This window comes from Fusarium oxysporum, chromosome VIII (genome assembly GCF_013085055.1).
Source record: "Fusarium oxysporum Fo47 chromosome VIII, complete sequence".
NCBI lineage: Eukaryota > Fungi > Ascomycota > Sordariomycetes > Hypocreales > Nectriaceae > Fusarium > Fusarium oxysporum.
The window spans coordinates 1,087,975-1,102,011 of record NC_072847.1 but is presented as its reverse complement, the minus strand read 5'-3'; the positions used below and the strand labels follow the sequence as shown (position 1 = coordinate 1,102,011).

General features: G+C 49.3%; 4 protein-coding genes across 4 annotated transcripts; 2 read left to right on the top strand and 2 right to left on the bottom strand.

Annotated features, from left to right (window-relative positions):
- The first annotated feature begins 405 nt into the window (after positions 1-405).
- Positions 406-3,432, top strand: FOBCDRAFT_46939 (uncharacterized protein). Its single transcript, XM_031188868.3, has 2 exons — positions 406-2,433; positions 2,483-3,432. The coding sequence occupies exons 1-2, from the start codon at positions 814-816 to the stop codon at positions 3,245-3,247; spliced, it is 2,385 nt and encodes a 794-aa protein (XP_031036133.3). The 5' UTR covers positions 406-813; the 3' UTR covers positions 3,248-3,432.
- On the bottom strand, positions 3,359-4,969 carry FOBCDRAFT_165888 (uncharacterized protein). The gene is made up of 3 exons (XM_031188870.3): positions 4,129-4,969; positions 4,012-4,078; positions 3,359-3,962 (listed from the first exon to the last, which is right to left on the bottom strand). Exons 1-3 carry the CDS (start codon positions 4,700-4,702, stop codon positions 3,632-3,634), a joined length of 972 nt encoding a protein of 323 aa, XP_031036135.1. The 5' UTR covers positions 4,703-4,969; the 3' UTR covers positions 3,359-3,631.
- A 119-nt stretch (positions 4,970-5,088) lies between these two features.
- On the bottom strand, positions 5,089-6,238 carry FOBCDRAFT_229011 (acyl-CoA N-acyltransferase). The gene is made up of 2 exons (XM_031188871.3): positions 5,547-6,238; positions 5,089-5,488 (listed from the first exon to the last, which is right to left on the bottom strand). The coding sequence occupies exons 1-2, from the start codon at positions 5,932-5,934 to the stop codon at positions 5,163-5,165; spliced, it is 714 nt and encodes a 237-aa protein (XP_031036136.2). The 5' UTR covers positions 5,935-6,238; the 3' UTR covers positions 5,089-5,162.
- A 1,138-nt stretch (positions 6,239-7,376) lies between these two features.
- Positions 7,377-13,469, top strand: FOBCDRAFT_229009 (ankyrin repeat-containing domain protein). Its single transcript, XM_059609798.1, has 3 exons — positions 7,377-10,578; positions 10,748-11,932; positions 11,979-13,469. The coding sequence occupies exons 1-3, from the start codon at positions 7,472-7,474 to the stop codon at positions 13,270-13,272; spliced, it is 5,586 nt and encodes a 1,861-aa protein (XP_059465595.1). The 5' UTR covers positions 7,377-7,471; the 3' UTR covers positions 13,273-13,469.
- The last annotated feature ends 568 nt before the right edge of the window (positions 13,470-14,037 follow it).

The following is a 14,037-nucleotide window of genomic DNA, read 5'->3' as shown; positions in this document are numbered from 1 at the left end:
CTCTCCGCTCATCGCGTCGCTAGAGACCTCAAGTCCGACGTCGACGATGGTTTGAGTAGCGAAGAGGCTGCTGCCCGCCTTGCGCGGGACGGCCCTAATTCTATCAAAGGCGCCAAGGGTATCTCTCTGTACGAGATCTTCATACAGCAGATTGCCAATGCCCTGACTGTCGTCCTTATCGCCGTGACCGCTCTGTCCTTTGCTATCTCGGACTATATTGAGGGTGGCGTCGTGGCCGCCGTCATTGTCCTCAACATCGTTGTCGGGTATGTCTTTGCTGCGTCACTCGCCCAGCCAATCTGCTGGAGCTGTCGCTTGCTGCTGCTACAACTCCCCACATCGTTGTTGCACTTTGCTACACCTTCTCGTTCCTGTTCCTTGTTCCTGCTGCCATACGGTGAAGCCTGTGATTTTGCCATGCGTAAGGCCAGAAGCCCCAAGCACTGAGGCCGAATCCTGTGCCATACCCTGAAGCTGACAGTCCGAATCACATCTAGCCGTACTCATTAATCTCCACTCCATGCTAACATTATACCCGCTAGATTGATCCAGGACTACCGCGCTGAGCAGACCATCCAGTCGCTCTATGCTCTGTCCACTCCTAAATGCAAGGTCATCCGAGATGGTCAGAGTGAAACTGTCAAGGCCGAAACCCTCGTCAAGGGAGACATAGTCTCTCTCGCAACTGGCGATGTTGTTCCTGCCGATCTGCGCCTGGTTCAAGGTATCAACGTCTCTACCGACGAGGCACTTCTCACTGGCGAATCTATCGCCATTAGCAAGAAGCCAGATGCCGTATTCACTGACCCCGACATGCCCATGGGTGATCGTGTTAACCTGGCCTATTCCGGAAGCTCTGTCACTAGAGGTCGAGCCACCGGTATTGTCATTGCTACTGGTATGGAAACAGAGGTCGGCCAAATCGCCGAACTCCTGCGCAAGAATAAGAACGACGACACCGAAAGGACTCCCGTCGGTCGCGCAGTTTGGAAGTTCTACCAGTTCTGTCGCAGAATTCTTGGCCTCGAGGGAACCCCTCTCCAGGTCACCCTCAGCAAGTTCGCCCTGTTGCTTTTCGCCTTCGCCATTCTCCTTGTCATCATCGTCTTTTCCGCCAGTCTGTGGGAAATCACCGATGAAGTTCTTCTCTACGGTATCTGCGTCGGTGTGGCAGTTATTCCCGAGTCTCTCCTTGCCGTTTTGACAGTTACAATGGCCGTTGCCACTAAGGCAATGGTTCGCGGTAATGTCATCGTTCGTCAGATGCCATCCCTTGAAGCCGTTGGCGGTGTTACCAACATCTGCTCGGACAAGACTGGTACCCTGACTCAAGGACGAATGATTACCCGAAAGGTTTGGCTCCGTGGCGATCTCGCCGGAACTGTTGAGGGCACCGCCAACCCCTACGACCCCTACAGCGGAACTGTCAAGTGGTCTGCTGACTTGGCTGGAAGCTACCTGAACACTTTCCTCAAGGTTCTTACTCTTTGCAACAACGCCACAGTCAGTGACGGCAAGAAAGAGCCTGAGACGGACTCTAGCAGCATCATCACTTCCGAGGATGCTGAGTGGAAGGCCGTTGGTGAACCTACTGAGATTGCTCTGAAGGTTTTCGCCATGAGATTTGGCCGTAGTGTTTCCGGGGGTGACACCCTGGTGGCCGAACATCCTTTCGATTCTTCCTGCAAGCTCATGAGCGTTGTCTACGGTAATGAGGTCGAAAAGACTCGACACGTCTATACAAAGGGTGCTGTGGAGGTCCTCCTCACCAAGCTCACTGAGACTGAAGAGTTCAAGAAGGAAATCCTAGCTAAAGCTGAAGAACTCGCCAGCCAAGGTTTGCGAGTGCTCTGTATCGCAACCAAGCCTATGAATGGCGACGTTCAGGATTGCCATGATCGTTCCAAGGTTGAGAGTGAGCTTCAGTTTGTCGGTCTTGCTGGTCTCTATGACCCCCCTCGCCCTGAGACTGCTGGCGCTGTTGCACAATGCCGCGCCGCCGGTGTTACTGTTCACATGGTTACTGGTGACCACATCAAGACTGCCACAGCCATTGCTTACGAGGTCGGTATTCTCAACAAGAACATCCCCATCAAGTCCAACACCGTCATGGCAGCTGCCGACTTTGGCGCCCTTAGCGATGCTGAGATTGACTGCCTGGACGAACTCCCCGTGGTTCTCGCTCGCTGTAGCCCTCTGACCAAGGTTCGCATGATCGAAGCCCTCCATCGCCGCAAGGCATTCTGCATCATGACTGGTGATGGCGTCAACGATTCGCCTGCCCTCAAGCAAGCTGATGTCGGTATTGCCATGGGAGACCGTGGTAGCGACGTCGCCAAAGAGGCGGCTGACATGGTTCTCACTGATGACAACTTTGCCTCGATCGTTACCGGTATCCAGGAAGGTCGACGACTTGCTGACAATATTCAGAAGGTATGTTGTTACTCTCCTTGCTTGTTGACATAATTGCTGACTGGTACAGTTCCTTCTACATCTTCTGACATCCAATTTGGCACAAGTCATTCTCCTTCTTATTGGTCTTGCCTTCAAGGATGAGCATGGAAACGCCGTCTTCCCCTTGTCCCCCTTAGAAATTCTTTGGGCCAACCTGGTTACCTCATCGCCTCTAGCTCTGGGCCTTGGTCTCGAGGAAGCCTCTCCTGATATCCTTCGCCGACCTCCCCGCAGCTTGCGCAGCGGTGTGTTTACCCTTGACCTCGTTCGCGATCAGCTTGTCTATGGACTCTGCTCAGGCTCCCTCTGCCTGTGTGCTTTCATGCTTGTCAACTATGCTTCATCTGGCCAAGGTTACTACCTAATGGCGGAAGGCTGCAACGAGAGCGGACATGATGCCTGTGATCTTGTTTACCGCGCTCGTGCCACGACCTTCTCCACCTTGGCTTTCCTGTTGCTCGTCACAGCATGGGAGGTGAAGCACTTCCATCGCAGTCTCTTCAACATGGACGAGCGTGCCACTGGACCCTTCTCTGTGTTCAAGACCATCTACCACAACAAGTTCCTCTTCTGGTCCGTTGTTGCTGGCTTTGTAATGATCTTCCCTATCGTGTATATTCCTTACCTCAACACCGAGGTGTTCAAGCACAAAGGTCTTTCATGGGAGTGGGGTGTCGTCGCTGGTTGTGTTGTTGTATATATCGGCCTCATTGAGATGTGGAAGGCTTGCAAGAGACGGTTCAAGCTGGGTCTTGACTCGCACCCAGTCACCCAGGGCCAGGCTCAAGTCTAAGCTCAGGAGGTGAACCATTGAAATCGGTGAGACAAAAGGTGTGATGGCAGTCGTAGTGCGGGAAGGTAGTCGTGAGGTATGGGGGACAGGTTTTGGGATATTTGCACGGTTATCAGATTGTTTTGGTATTATACTTATTGCTATTATCCTCTAGTCAATACATTTCCTGTCGAAGAATTCCCTTTGCAACGCTATGTGATTAAACTGTCTATTTGATTGATTGAAAACTTTTCGTAAGAGCCCCGGAATCTCTGCACAGCCGGCGACGCTGTGAGGCCAAGGGTACTCCAGTCGTGATGTGATGGTGCCGGCACCGGAATGGTCGGTCTGTTCTAGTTGGACACGACGCTGAGGGTGAAGTATTCATAAATGTCATGTCTGCATTTACTCATCCTTGGACTTCTTGATGGGGTTTCCATCCTTGTCCACCAAGCCCTTCTCGCGCATGACTCGGACCGCCTCGTGAATAGGATCCAGCTCGGGCATGGGAGCACGGTGAGAGTCCCAGTAGTTGTCGGCCCATGTGAAGTATTGGCCGTAGTTGCAGGTGAAGAACATGTGGTGGAGAGTGTGGTGGGCAGGACTGTTGATGAACTTTTCGAGCCAATGGCCAGTAATCATGTCGCCGTCGTGGATAAGGATGGTCCAGATCTGAACGCAGACGAAGAGGAACATGTAAAGGTGCTTCTGCATGGGGCAGATGTAGACAAAGACACTGTTGACGTTAGTAAGAGGTCAATCGCGGTGTAGAAGTCGTTACTTACTGGTAAGGGAGGGATTGGAGGTACCCGTCGACAGGGTGGAAAGCAATGGCAGCCCAGGGGGTGGGAACTGAAGCTCTTGTTAGCGCGGTATTTGGTGAAAGAGGGAGTTTGACTTACTGATCCACTTGTGGTGAGGCTTGTGAACATACTTGTAAATACTGGGATGGTGCTCAAGGCGATGAATCCAGTAAATGCCAAGATCATTAAAGATCATGTAGAGGGCAGTAGACACGGCCAACCACCACCATCCGTACTCGTCAATTCGTGTGTACAGCAGACTGTGACCGCGCACTTCTCCAAGGAAGAAAGGGAGCGTGAGAAGATCGATAATGGGAATGGCGAAGAAACTAGACTGGATCTCGAGCTTGATCTGGTTCTTGAGGAATCGAGGGTGATATTCGAGACGGCGATCAAAAACGAAGTAGTACGAAAGGGCGGCGGAAATGACATAGATGAAGGCGGCGCCGAAGCCAGCGATCAAGAGAATGGAGGCGCTCTGGCGGTAGATGTCGTCGCGCGGTAGTGACGAGCCAAAGTTGAGAGAGTACTCATCGTCAAAGTTCTTGGAAGACGAGGCGTAGTTTGTCGAGTTTCCGTATGCCTTTGTTGATTGGAGCTGTTGTTGGGGGAAAAGGTATGCATATCCGTAATCGAAGACATACGGGTCGAGGAGCTCGAGTATAGCGTCCATGGTGAAGCAATTGCGATGTGAATTTACAGTTACACCAGCAGAGAATTGCAAGAAAAAAGATGAAGATGAAGGAGAGAAAGATTGATAAGAACAACGGGACTGAGATCATGCGATTTTCACATCATTATTAAGATTGAGCTCCGCTGAAATCTTGCCGCCAGCGGTGTCTTTCCTTTCGGGGCCGGGGGTGTTTGGATGCCGCAAAAGACCCAATTCCAAGGGTTAATTTCAATGGATGGCGTAGTACGGATACCCACAGGGGTCCCACGCTCTCTGAAGGGGGGCTCGCTAGGCCGTTGTACCTGGATTTGCACATCTTGATCTTATCGTGATTGGAGCGGGGACACCCAATTCCCGAATTTTCTCTTAATTTTTCTTTTGTTTCTGGAAGAGAAAACGAATACGAACTAGAGAACGGTACGGTGTTATGTATCCACACTAAATTGCAGAGATTGGCGAATCATGCAACACGGATGCTGGGCTGCCGGATCATGCTATCTTCGACCTCGCGTATCCCTCTGTACTTGTCCTCGATGTCGATAACTCCGTCTGTATATCCGATCGCCTTTTCGTGCTCCGCGATCTTATGCGCCCATTCCTCGTTGTCGACTGTCCATGTGCCCAGCGACTCGAAGCCGTGCTTTCTGTAGAGGCCGTGGCCCTCGACGGAGGATACGATCAGCGTTGGGACATTAGCGGTGTCGGCTTTTTCGGTAACGGATTGGAGCAATAGGCCCCCGATGCCTTTCCGTTGATGGTCTGGGTGGACCATGAGATGCATCACCTCTACGCCGCATTAGACGCAAGCCACTTTACTTGAAGTCACAACAAAGAAAACACTTACCAATATGATCTTTCCCATCAACGGCTTTTTCTTTGGATGCATCAATCTCTTCACTTCTCTCATTAAACCAAGCCCATAGTTCCTCCATGTGTTTTTTAACCGTCCATACTGACGCCGTGGGCTTCGCGTTCGAGTTCGGCTTTTTGTCTTTAAAGACTTCTTTATAGCGCACAAACCCGACTGTCTTCCCCGCCTGCTCAGCTACCAAGAAGTGCTGCTGCCCCGGATTCTGCAGGGCGTTTCTTGTCGCGAGGGGGATTAGATCGCGGGGATGGAGCTGGAAGAAGGCGGCGTAGAAGTCGTGGTAGAACTGTAGTGCTTCGTAGTGGATGTTTGCGATTGAGTCGCTGTCATCGATTGTGGCGGGGCGGATTGTTATAGATGACATTGTGTTTATATTTTTACTGATTTGGGATTCTAGGTTTTTGAATGAGCTGTTGTAAAGGTCTTGGCTTAGTTTTTGTACATTTATCTTGGAGATGTTGATTGATGAGGCAATTCGGAGAGGGGCTTGTATGATTCCGAATGAGGAAGCTGGTGTTTTGGTTCGTCTTGATCACTCCGTGTGAGTCAGCCGGCGACAATCATTTGATAGCGAATCTTGAGAAGGATTTGCGATACAGTAGTTTCAGATTTTAGTATTGATGCACCGATTGAGAAGTTGCGGATTGTTCAACGGTCTGGCAGATTAGTGACTTCTACGTTTCCTCATTGGTTCTAGATCCATTATGGTGGTCGTGTGCTCACTTGATGAAGCTTGGTTACATGAAGCTTAGTTCTCATGTCACCCGTTGGAATGAATGTCCAATAATTTACTGGTGCTGACTTTATATTTCCTCCAATCCGTATTTATCTTATGGGCCCTTTCTGGACGTAATCGATGCCAGTAAATTGAGTTTCTATTCATTTTCACAAGCCACAATGCGGCTCTTTAGCACTGCAAACCCCTAACAGTACTCAAAAGCACTCGGGCTGCATACTACGACTGCTACGATCACGACGTTTCGCAACCAGAAGATTCAGCTTGGGCACAGGGAGCAAGAAACTTAGGACCTTGGCATATGATGTTAAAACAAACTCATTAAAGAGTCTTCTAAGATTATGCTAACTTACCTAAGTATTTTTGTCACTTAGGGTCGAGGTCCGAAGCTTTCTTTGCCTCCGCAACTTGGCTGGATGTCCATGGTTTGTTAATGAAGTGTTATGCTTTCTTATAACCTTCAAGTTACCTTATCAGGATGCACAGAGACTTGAGGCGGTAAATACCTTAGCTTAATAGATAAAAAGTCTTCCCTAAATTTATTAAACTTATTTAAATAGTTTACTACAACTAAATCTACTAGAAGATTATACTAAACCTATCCTAAACTCTTCTAAACTGATATAATTATTCTTGCCACTTCGGCTCGAGGCCTGAGGTTTTCTCGCCTCCCCTAGCTTGGTAGTTTATTATGCTTCGTTCGTGAAGTGCCATTTTTTGTGAACTGTCCAGGTTGCCTCGGGTGTGCAGAGGCTAGAGACCTGTAGCCAGCACCTAACTATTGGTACCTTGGTCAAACATATGCCAAATATTTACTAAACTATATAAAATGTGCCCAAAACCTATACTAAGTCTATCATAAACTGTTCTAAACTTGTACAATTATTCTTGTCACTTAGGCTCGAGGTCTTGAATTTCTGCGAGGCCACTGCAGCTTAAGTGGTCCAAGCTCCGCTATCAATTGTGCTGATTGGTAACCATTACCTCCACATCCACCACGGCCAACCCATGACATCGGTAGCCTTGAGCCTCCACTGACGAATGTTTAACTTTCATACTCAACTTCTTCATCTCGCGCTCGATGGTACAATCTCGATTTCTTATGCTTCGTAGAGAAGCTATCATCACAGCAACAACAGAAACAACATGAGCTTGAGTCAGCAAAATGTCGCCTCCACTGTTGAAGACCATACGCACATTGAAGGATTCCACATTTGAAGCTTGTGTCTGCATCAGTGCACATCTGAAGGCATCTGCATCTGCTTCCGTAACAGCAGGGAACGGAGCCAAAGCTGACAGAAATGACCTCAAAACCCTGACCATCGAGTTAAGACTCCTTGGAGGCACACTTTATAGTCTTGAGTCCCTCATCGTTGAGTTATCTGCAGACAATGATACCGCCGATAGCACCCTGGGTATCACCCCTAGCGCCTCAGGATCCGAAAATGACCCTTCACAAGAGTGGCCAATTGTCGATGGGTATGAGATACTCCTCACTGCCATAAAGTCATTTCACCATCTCGCCACTTCTGATGGGATCAAAGCCGCCAGATCATCACTCCATGATATTCGATCCAAACTAGCCTTCGTGCTCGGAATCTCAGACACTCTCGAGGATATCTCACTTCGGCTCACCCTACTCGAATCAGAACCATTGCCCCAACTTCTGGTCCAGAAGGAATATGACCCAGAGGCTATCGAATCACCTGTACAGACCCCCTATGACGATGAACAGGGAGAAGCAAGACCCGAAGATGTCTCCGCTTGGCTGAATATCCTTAATTCGCTTGAAAATGATCGCGAACCCGCAGAATACAACAAAGAGGTCACATTAGTCCAGTCACGCCGCATAATAGAGCCAGCATATAGAATAGCGGCTATACGGTGGCCCAAATACGCAGAGATCTACTGGCAAAAACTTCGGCCCCAAGTCTGCTCCCTCTTCCGTATGCAAAAGTCGTACAACTTTGTACAGTGGGTTCTTGAGTATGCCAGGGAGACATACCCTCGAACATTCGGCACGATGGCCCTTTCGCCAAGATGTCTTCTCGAGCTAACTGATGCGCTCTGCAACGGATCTGTCTTACCACTTCATATTGCTGCTGCCCTCGGGTTGCCTAATCTTTGCAGAGACCTTCTTTCAATGGGCGCCAACGTCAACCAACCCGGTCTTCTCGGCACGCCACTATATTGCGCGCTCGTAGGCAGCAAGGTTCTTATCACGCGTACGGAGCCAGTATCGTGGTCGACTCTCCTCGTTGGTAATGACTCTGAAATTGATCAGGCGGCAACTATCCTATTGCTTGTCGAGAAGGGCGCAGACTGCACGTTTCATTATTCTTGGAAAAATGCTACTGAAGAGGTATCACTAGCAGGCTTGGCGTTTTGGACTGCAATGAAGGCCAAACATGAAACAATCTTTACAAACATCATCAAAGGATTTACAAATGCCAGCCAGGGATCCACTGACATCGCTAAAGCAGGTGCGCTGGACCCTTCTTTTTGTCTCCTTTTACAGCGAGAGCCTGTAGTCAAGCGCGGTCTGCTTCATCGAACTCGGTTTGCCCGTTTGCTCACATACATCTATGATTTGACACTGGTCGACATCGAAAGGGAGTCCACAGAGCACAATTGGCTCCAAGAGCTGGTAGCTCGACTCATGGTGCACGCCAACATTAGGCTTTCCCCCTTGGCTGATGGAAAGGTGGACACATTGAAAGACAGCAACTTTGCGGCTGTCGTTAGGACTGCTGTTTTGGACTTCAATGTGATCTTGGTGGATCGTCTGATCAAAGACCCAAGATTCTATCCCAACTTCAAATACGATAAGGAGGAGACTCTTCTCCACATGGCTGCTGAATCTGCACAGAATGAGATTCTCGACATGCTGATTCAAGCTGGGGCCGAAATAAGAGCCAGAGATTCGAGTGGTCGCACACCACTCATGGTCTGTAATGAAGTTAGTCCTATGGCTAAGCTGATTCTCGAACACGCTGCACCGACTTTTGACAAGGATAATGGCGGCCGCAATGTTTGGCACTACTTCGCCGCTACTAACGAAGACGACATACTCAGATTCCTGTGGGACAACGATCCTTACAAGATCCGCAACTTGAACGCCGTCGATGAAGAAGGGTATACGCCACTGCAGTCAGCGTTTTGTCACGTCGAGGCTCTTCAGCAGTCTCCCAAGACTTCCACGGCCGCCGCCCCGTTTGCAGCCTGGTTTCTGCTCGAGAAAAGTCAAGGGTATCTACGAGCGGAGGGCAACGAGAACCTGGCTCGATGGGCCGTCGAATGGGGCAATACGGGGCTTGTACAACAACTGTTCCATCTCTTTCCTCAGGCTAACATGAATGATGAATTACTCCTCAAGTCACTTAACATGTCGGCTTGCCCGGAGCTGGTCTCATTGGTACTTGACAGGGCTGGACCCTCTCGGCCATTCGCTGATGGCACAACGGCAGCAGAGACAGTCATCACAAACGTCAAGCTATTGAAGGAAGGTCGATTGACTAGTAGCCCATCGTCACACCCATCCTGCTCTCCAAGCATGACACGCAGCGCCTACATGCAGCTTCTTACGCCAGAAGTCCTCAAATCGCGAGACTCAACTGGACGAGGCATTTGGCTGCGGTTTACACAGGATGTCCTCCCATTGCTTAGCAGACATTCGCTTGAACATCCTACAAACCTCTATTTCCTCACCTCTTTCATATGCATGGCTATATCGTGCTTAGTGAAAGCCGGGGCCCTTGCAGATTACGAAAAGGAGACTAAAAAGTGGGCAGTCAGCTGTATAGCAACGAAAGGGCAGGAGTCTGTCAGTCTTCCGAGATGGGAGACATGGCACATCCCGTTTGCCGCCGCTATCTTGGCTACTTGGTTTGACGACAAAAATCTGCAGGACGGCGAGCTAGGGATCATGGGCTTTTTCAACGAAGACGAGGCGGCACATCTGCTATCGAAGGCCGTCAGCTTCCGCATGTCAGAATTCGTCAAGCTACTCGTTCAATGCGGCTGCAACGTGCACAATCCTCGGCGGAGCCTGGAAGGGAAATCGGTCTTTGAGACCTTCCTAGCTGATAACCAGCCCTTGGACGTTGGCATGATTCGACCCCTTCTCTGTGGCACGAAGCCACATCAGATTAGGCAGCAGCAACACTATACCTTCACGGAGCTCGTACGAGTACCCGATGAAGCGATTGCTGTGGAGATTTTAGGTCAGCTCATTGATTGCGGAATGGACGTTGACGGCTTGGAAATTACTCCGTAAGTCTTCTATCCTACACTTACCAAGTTTTCCTCAACTCATCCTACACTTCCCTCAAGTTTTCTAAACTCATCCTCCCTCACTAAGTTCTTGCGCAACTTAGGATGGAGATCTCGGGTCTTCTGACATCCCTATGCAGCGTCTGACTAACTCTTTTTCTCTCCTTAGTGCTTTACCATTGAGATTCCCCGCATCATCCCCGTCCTTGCTCACGATAGCGATCTGTTCAAAGAGGATCCTCCTGGCGCGATTGCTGATTGAACGAGGCGCAGATGCCTCTTTGGCGCCGCCAAATTCCATCAGTGCCTACCTTCTTGCCGCTAAGCTTGGATATGTGGTTATTCTTGAAATGATCATCGAGAAAGTCGGATCGGCAGAGTTTCCTTGGCTAGGCGTTTACGAACACATGGAGGATCGCGATACTTACAATGCCTTGCAGTTCGCGGCAGCCGGTGGGCATCGTGATGCCCTCACAACACTCTTAGAGGCCACACCTCTAGCTGACAAGATCACTGCTACTAGTCCACGATTTGGCAGAACATGCGCCCACCTCGCTGCAAAGGCTGGTTCCCTGGATTGTGTGAAGATATTGAAGAGATACTCGGAAAGTCTGTTCAGTGTGAGAGACCTGTCAGGAAGAACCCCTCTGTTCTTGGCAATCGTTGGCGGCAATCAAGAATTGATTCAGTATATGAAAGACAATTTGTTGGATTACGATAATCCCCAGGATATGGGTATCATCTCATTGAACCCAGTCCCAGACCAAGATGACGACTCTGACAGTAAGTCGCTGCCAGAGTCATCTCATGGCGAAACAACCCACCAGCAGAAAAACTCCGAACCAAGACAACTAGGCGCCATGATAGCAGATACGATAGACCGTTATCAACTAAGCCGTGACCCTTTGTTCACGTCTATCCTTGACCACACCTCACGGAAGGACTTAGCGTCTGCCATAATGCCTTGTGGAGGCTGTACCCTTCTCAGTTACACGGCAACGACCAACAAGATCCGGCCTATGCTAGAACTGGTGGAGTTGGGGTTTAGTGGTTTCGTGGCTGGGTGTGAGGAACATTGGCCTCATGGCTACAACGCACTTCTTAGCGCATGCCTGAATTTTCGAACGCTGATGGCAACCGACATTTTTATCCCTCCAGAAAAAGCACACTCCTTCTTCAAACTGTGCTTAGATGGTTATTTGAAAGCGAGGATGATATGGTTCCATCTCCCAATCTCACCGATCCAAGCCCTTTTCAACTCCTCCCGGAATAGTGGCCATGATATTATTGAACATCAGATACGGGTACTTCAGATATTCATCAACCATCTAACTGAGCATGCTCAGGTATACTGGTAAGTGATACGTAGAAGAACAAGAGGTCATACTGACAAGTAGCAGGGCTAAGATTAGGGCCTTTGGGCTTACTGCTGGGTTCGAGTTCTCTGCAGATGAGAGCATTCAAGAGAAAGTTCTACGTTACGCTCTGAACTTGAGAAAGGAGGTTACTTCGGGCAATACTGACGCAACCCACAGTACGGTTCTGCATGATGTGATACATTGCCTTGCCAGAGATGGCGGCCATCAATTTTATGGCGCAACGACATATCACCAAGTGGCCAAACTCCTCATCAAAAGTGGAGCCGATGTCAATGCGCAAGACTCAGAACTTGTAACCCCCCTACACCTGGCTGCTGGCTATGGTCAAATGGATATGGTGTTATCACTCTTGAGAGCGGGCGCCAACCCGAATCTTTTGTGTGCCCACGGCTCATCAGCCCTGGAGCGATCTCTCGCCCACGGCGACCTCCAAGTAACTCGCTGCCTATTGGAAAATGGCGCAAGCCCTGTGACATTCTACAACATTCCTTTCGAAGCGGTTCATGGCGATGTGGATGTCCTTCGCCAGTTGATTGAGCTTGGGGCGGATCCCTACGAGGCAAGCCCAGGCACCGGAAGTACTCTCACGAGTGCGATTTCTGGGGGTGCCGAGGGCATGTCATTTGTACTGAACGGAAACTTTGACTTTTATCGACTTGCAGAACAGGAACCGCTCTTACTCAGCGAGATTCTTGCTAATAGGAATTTATCGCCTATGGAGCTCAAAGCGATCATCAAGCGCATGCCACGCAAGTATCGTGCTCGCTTAGTGAACTCTGAACCGGAAGAGAAATACACTCCAGCATGTTCCGTTATCCTTGATGACGATCCGAAGCTCCTGCAGGTGCTACTTGACGTCGGTCTCGACATTGAGCGCGAGTGGCATGGGAAGGGAACACCATTGATGTTTGCTGCTAGCATCGGAGCCTTCAAATGCTTCAAGCTCCTTGTCCGTCACGGTGCAAGGCTGGCATACCTCACAACCGGAAGACGAGGTGAAGTCATTGCGAGATCTGTCACCGAAGCAGCAAAGCTCTACCCCCGCCTACTTCAATGGGCCTTGATCGATCGTCACTACGAGACAAAGTGTCTCACACAAGCAGCACACAACGGACCTTTTGTCCCTATAAAACCATGGTCTGGCCGACGAAAGGCGGCATACAAAGTATCAGGCTGCGGTGATGAGATCCCCGAGCTGCCAACAGAGTCTACGATGGACTTGCTCACCCGAGTTGCGAGGATGAAGAGGGGTATGAGAGGGAGAGTATTGCCTGTCCTCCTTTGTGATTTTGTGCCGGGATTTGCGCAGTTTTAGTTGTACACGCGCATCCGCATGTATGTTGAGAAGCCAAAGGTTCCGATGCGTAGAGCCTAGAGGCCTTCTGTATGATTACTTACTGGGGATTGCTTTGTATGATAGGACGGGATGCATTATGCATTTGAGGCAAGGTGTTGAAAAGGACTGATAGGATAGTTCAGATGATAATTGTAATTGTAACTCAATTGAAGACATGTATTGTAATGAAGTGGCGCCAAAACTGGAGGCAAGAAAATTTAGGACCTTTATCCCAAACGACAAAAAGACTTAGGCAAGTTTAGTCTAACTTAGTAGGTCTTTAGACCGTTTGGTTATGTCTCTTGATCAAGACCAGTAGCATCAGCGTAGCAAAAGTCTCGCCCTATTTTAAATGAGTTTTAAACGCAAGACCAGAAGAAGCAAGTACTTAGGTCCTATCTTTGACCTTGTCGGGGTACTAATTCAATGCCTTGACGATGAACAGTGGCAGGCGAGGTAACGCTACACTCGAACCAAAAAAAGAAAAGACCAGAAGACATACCGTGATATTATCTAGAACAGACTACATCCTGGATCTACCGGTATTTTAGTCATGGCAATGATGTAGGGTCGAAGAATTGGAGCCTTTGTAGCGTCGAGATATTCAAACTTGTATACAAGATGATGGGTTCGAGGGAGTGTTGGATATCGAATGTAGGATCTCCCGACCCAAGCAACTAGAAGGAAAGTACAATCGTCAAATCGAGTTAATGTAAAAATTGTAAGAGACATAACACTGAATTG

Coding starts and splice junctions, on each gene's coding strand:
- FOBCDRAFT_46939 (XM_031188868.3), top strand. CDS start 814: ATGCCCATGGGTGATCGTGTTAACCTGGCCTATTCCGGAAGCTCTGTC. Junction 2,434..2,482: donor TTGCTGACAATATTCAGAAG/GTATGTTGTTAC, acceptor TGACTGGTACAG/TTCCTTCTACATCTTCTGAC.
- FOBCDRAFT_165888 (XM_031188870.3), bottom strand. CDS start 4,702: ATGGACGCTATACTCGAGCTCCTCGACCCGTATGTCTTCGATTACGGA. Junction 4,079..4,128: donor GCCTCACCACAAGTGGATCA/GTAAGTCAAACT, acceptor CAAGAGCTTCAG/TTCCCACCCCCTGGGCTGCC. Junction 3,963..4,011: donor CTCCAATCCCTCCCTTACCA/GTAAGTAACGAC, acceptor TAACGTCAACAG/TGTCTTTGTCTACATCTGCC.
- FOBCDRAFT_229011 (XM_031188871.3), bottom strand. CDS start 5,934: ATGTCATCTATAACAATCCGCCCCGCCACAATCGATGACAGCGACTCA. Junction 5,489..5,546: donor TGATGGGAAAGATCATATTG/GTAAGTGTTTTC, acceptor AATGCGGCGTAG/AGGTGATGCATCTCATGGTC.
- FOBCDRAFT_229009 (XM_059609798.1), top strand. CDS start 7,472: ATGTCGCCTCCACTGTTGAAGACCATACGCACATTGAAGGATTCCACA. Junction 10,579..10,747: donor GACGGCTTGGAAATTACTCC/GTAAGTCTTCTA, acceptor TTCTCTCCTTAG/TGCTTTACCATTGAGATTCC. Junction 11,933..11,978: donor GAGCATGCTCAGGTATACTG/GTAAGTGATACG, acceptor GACAAGTAGCAG/GGCTAAGATTAGGGCCTTTG.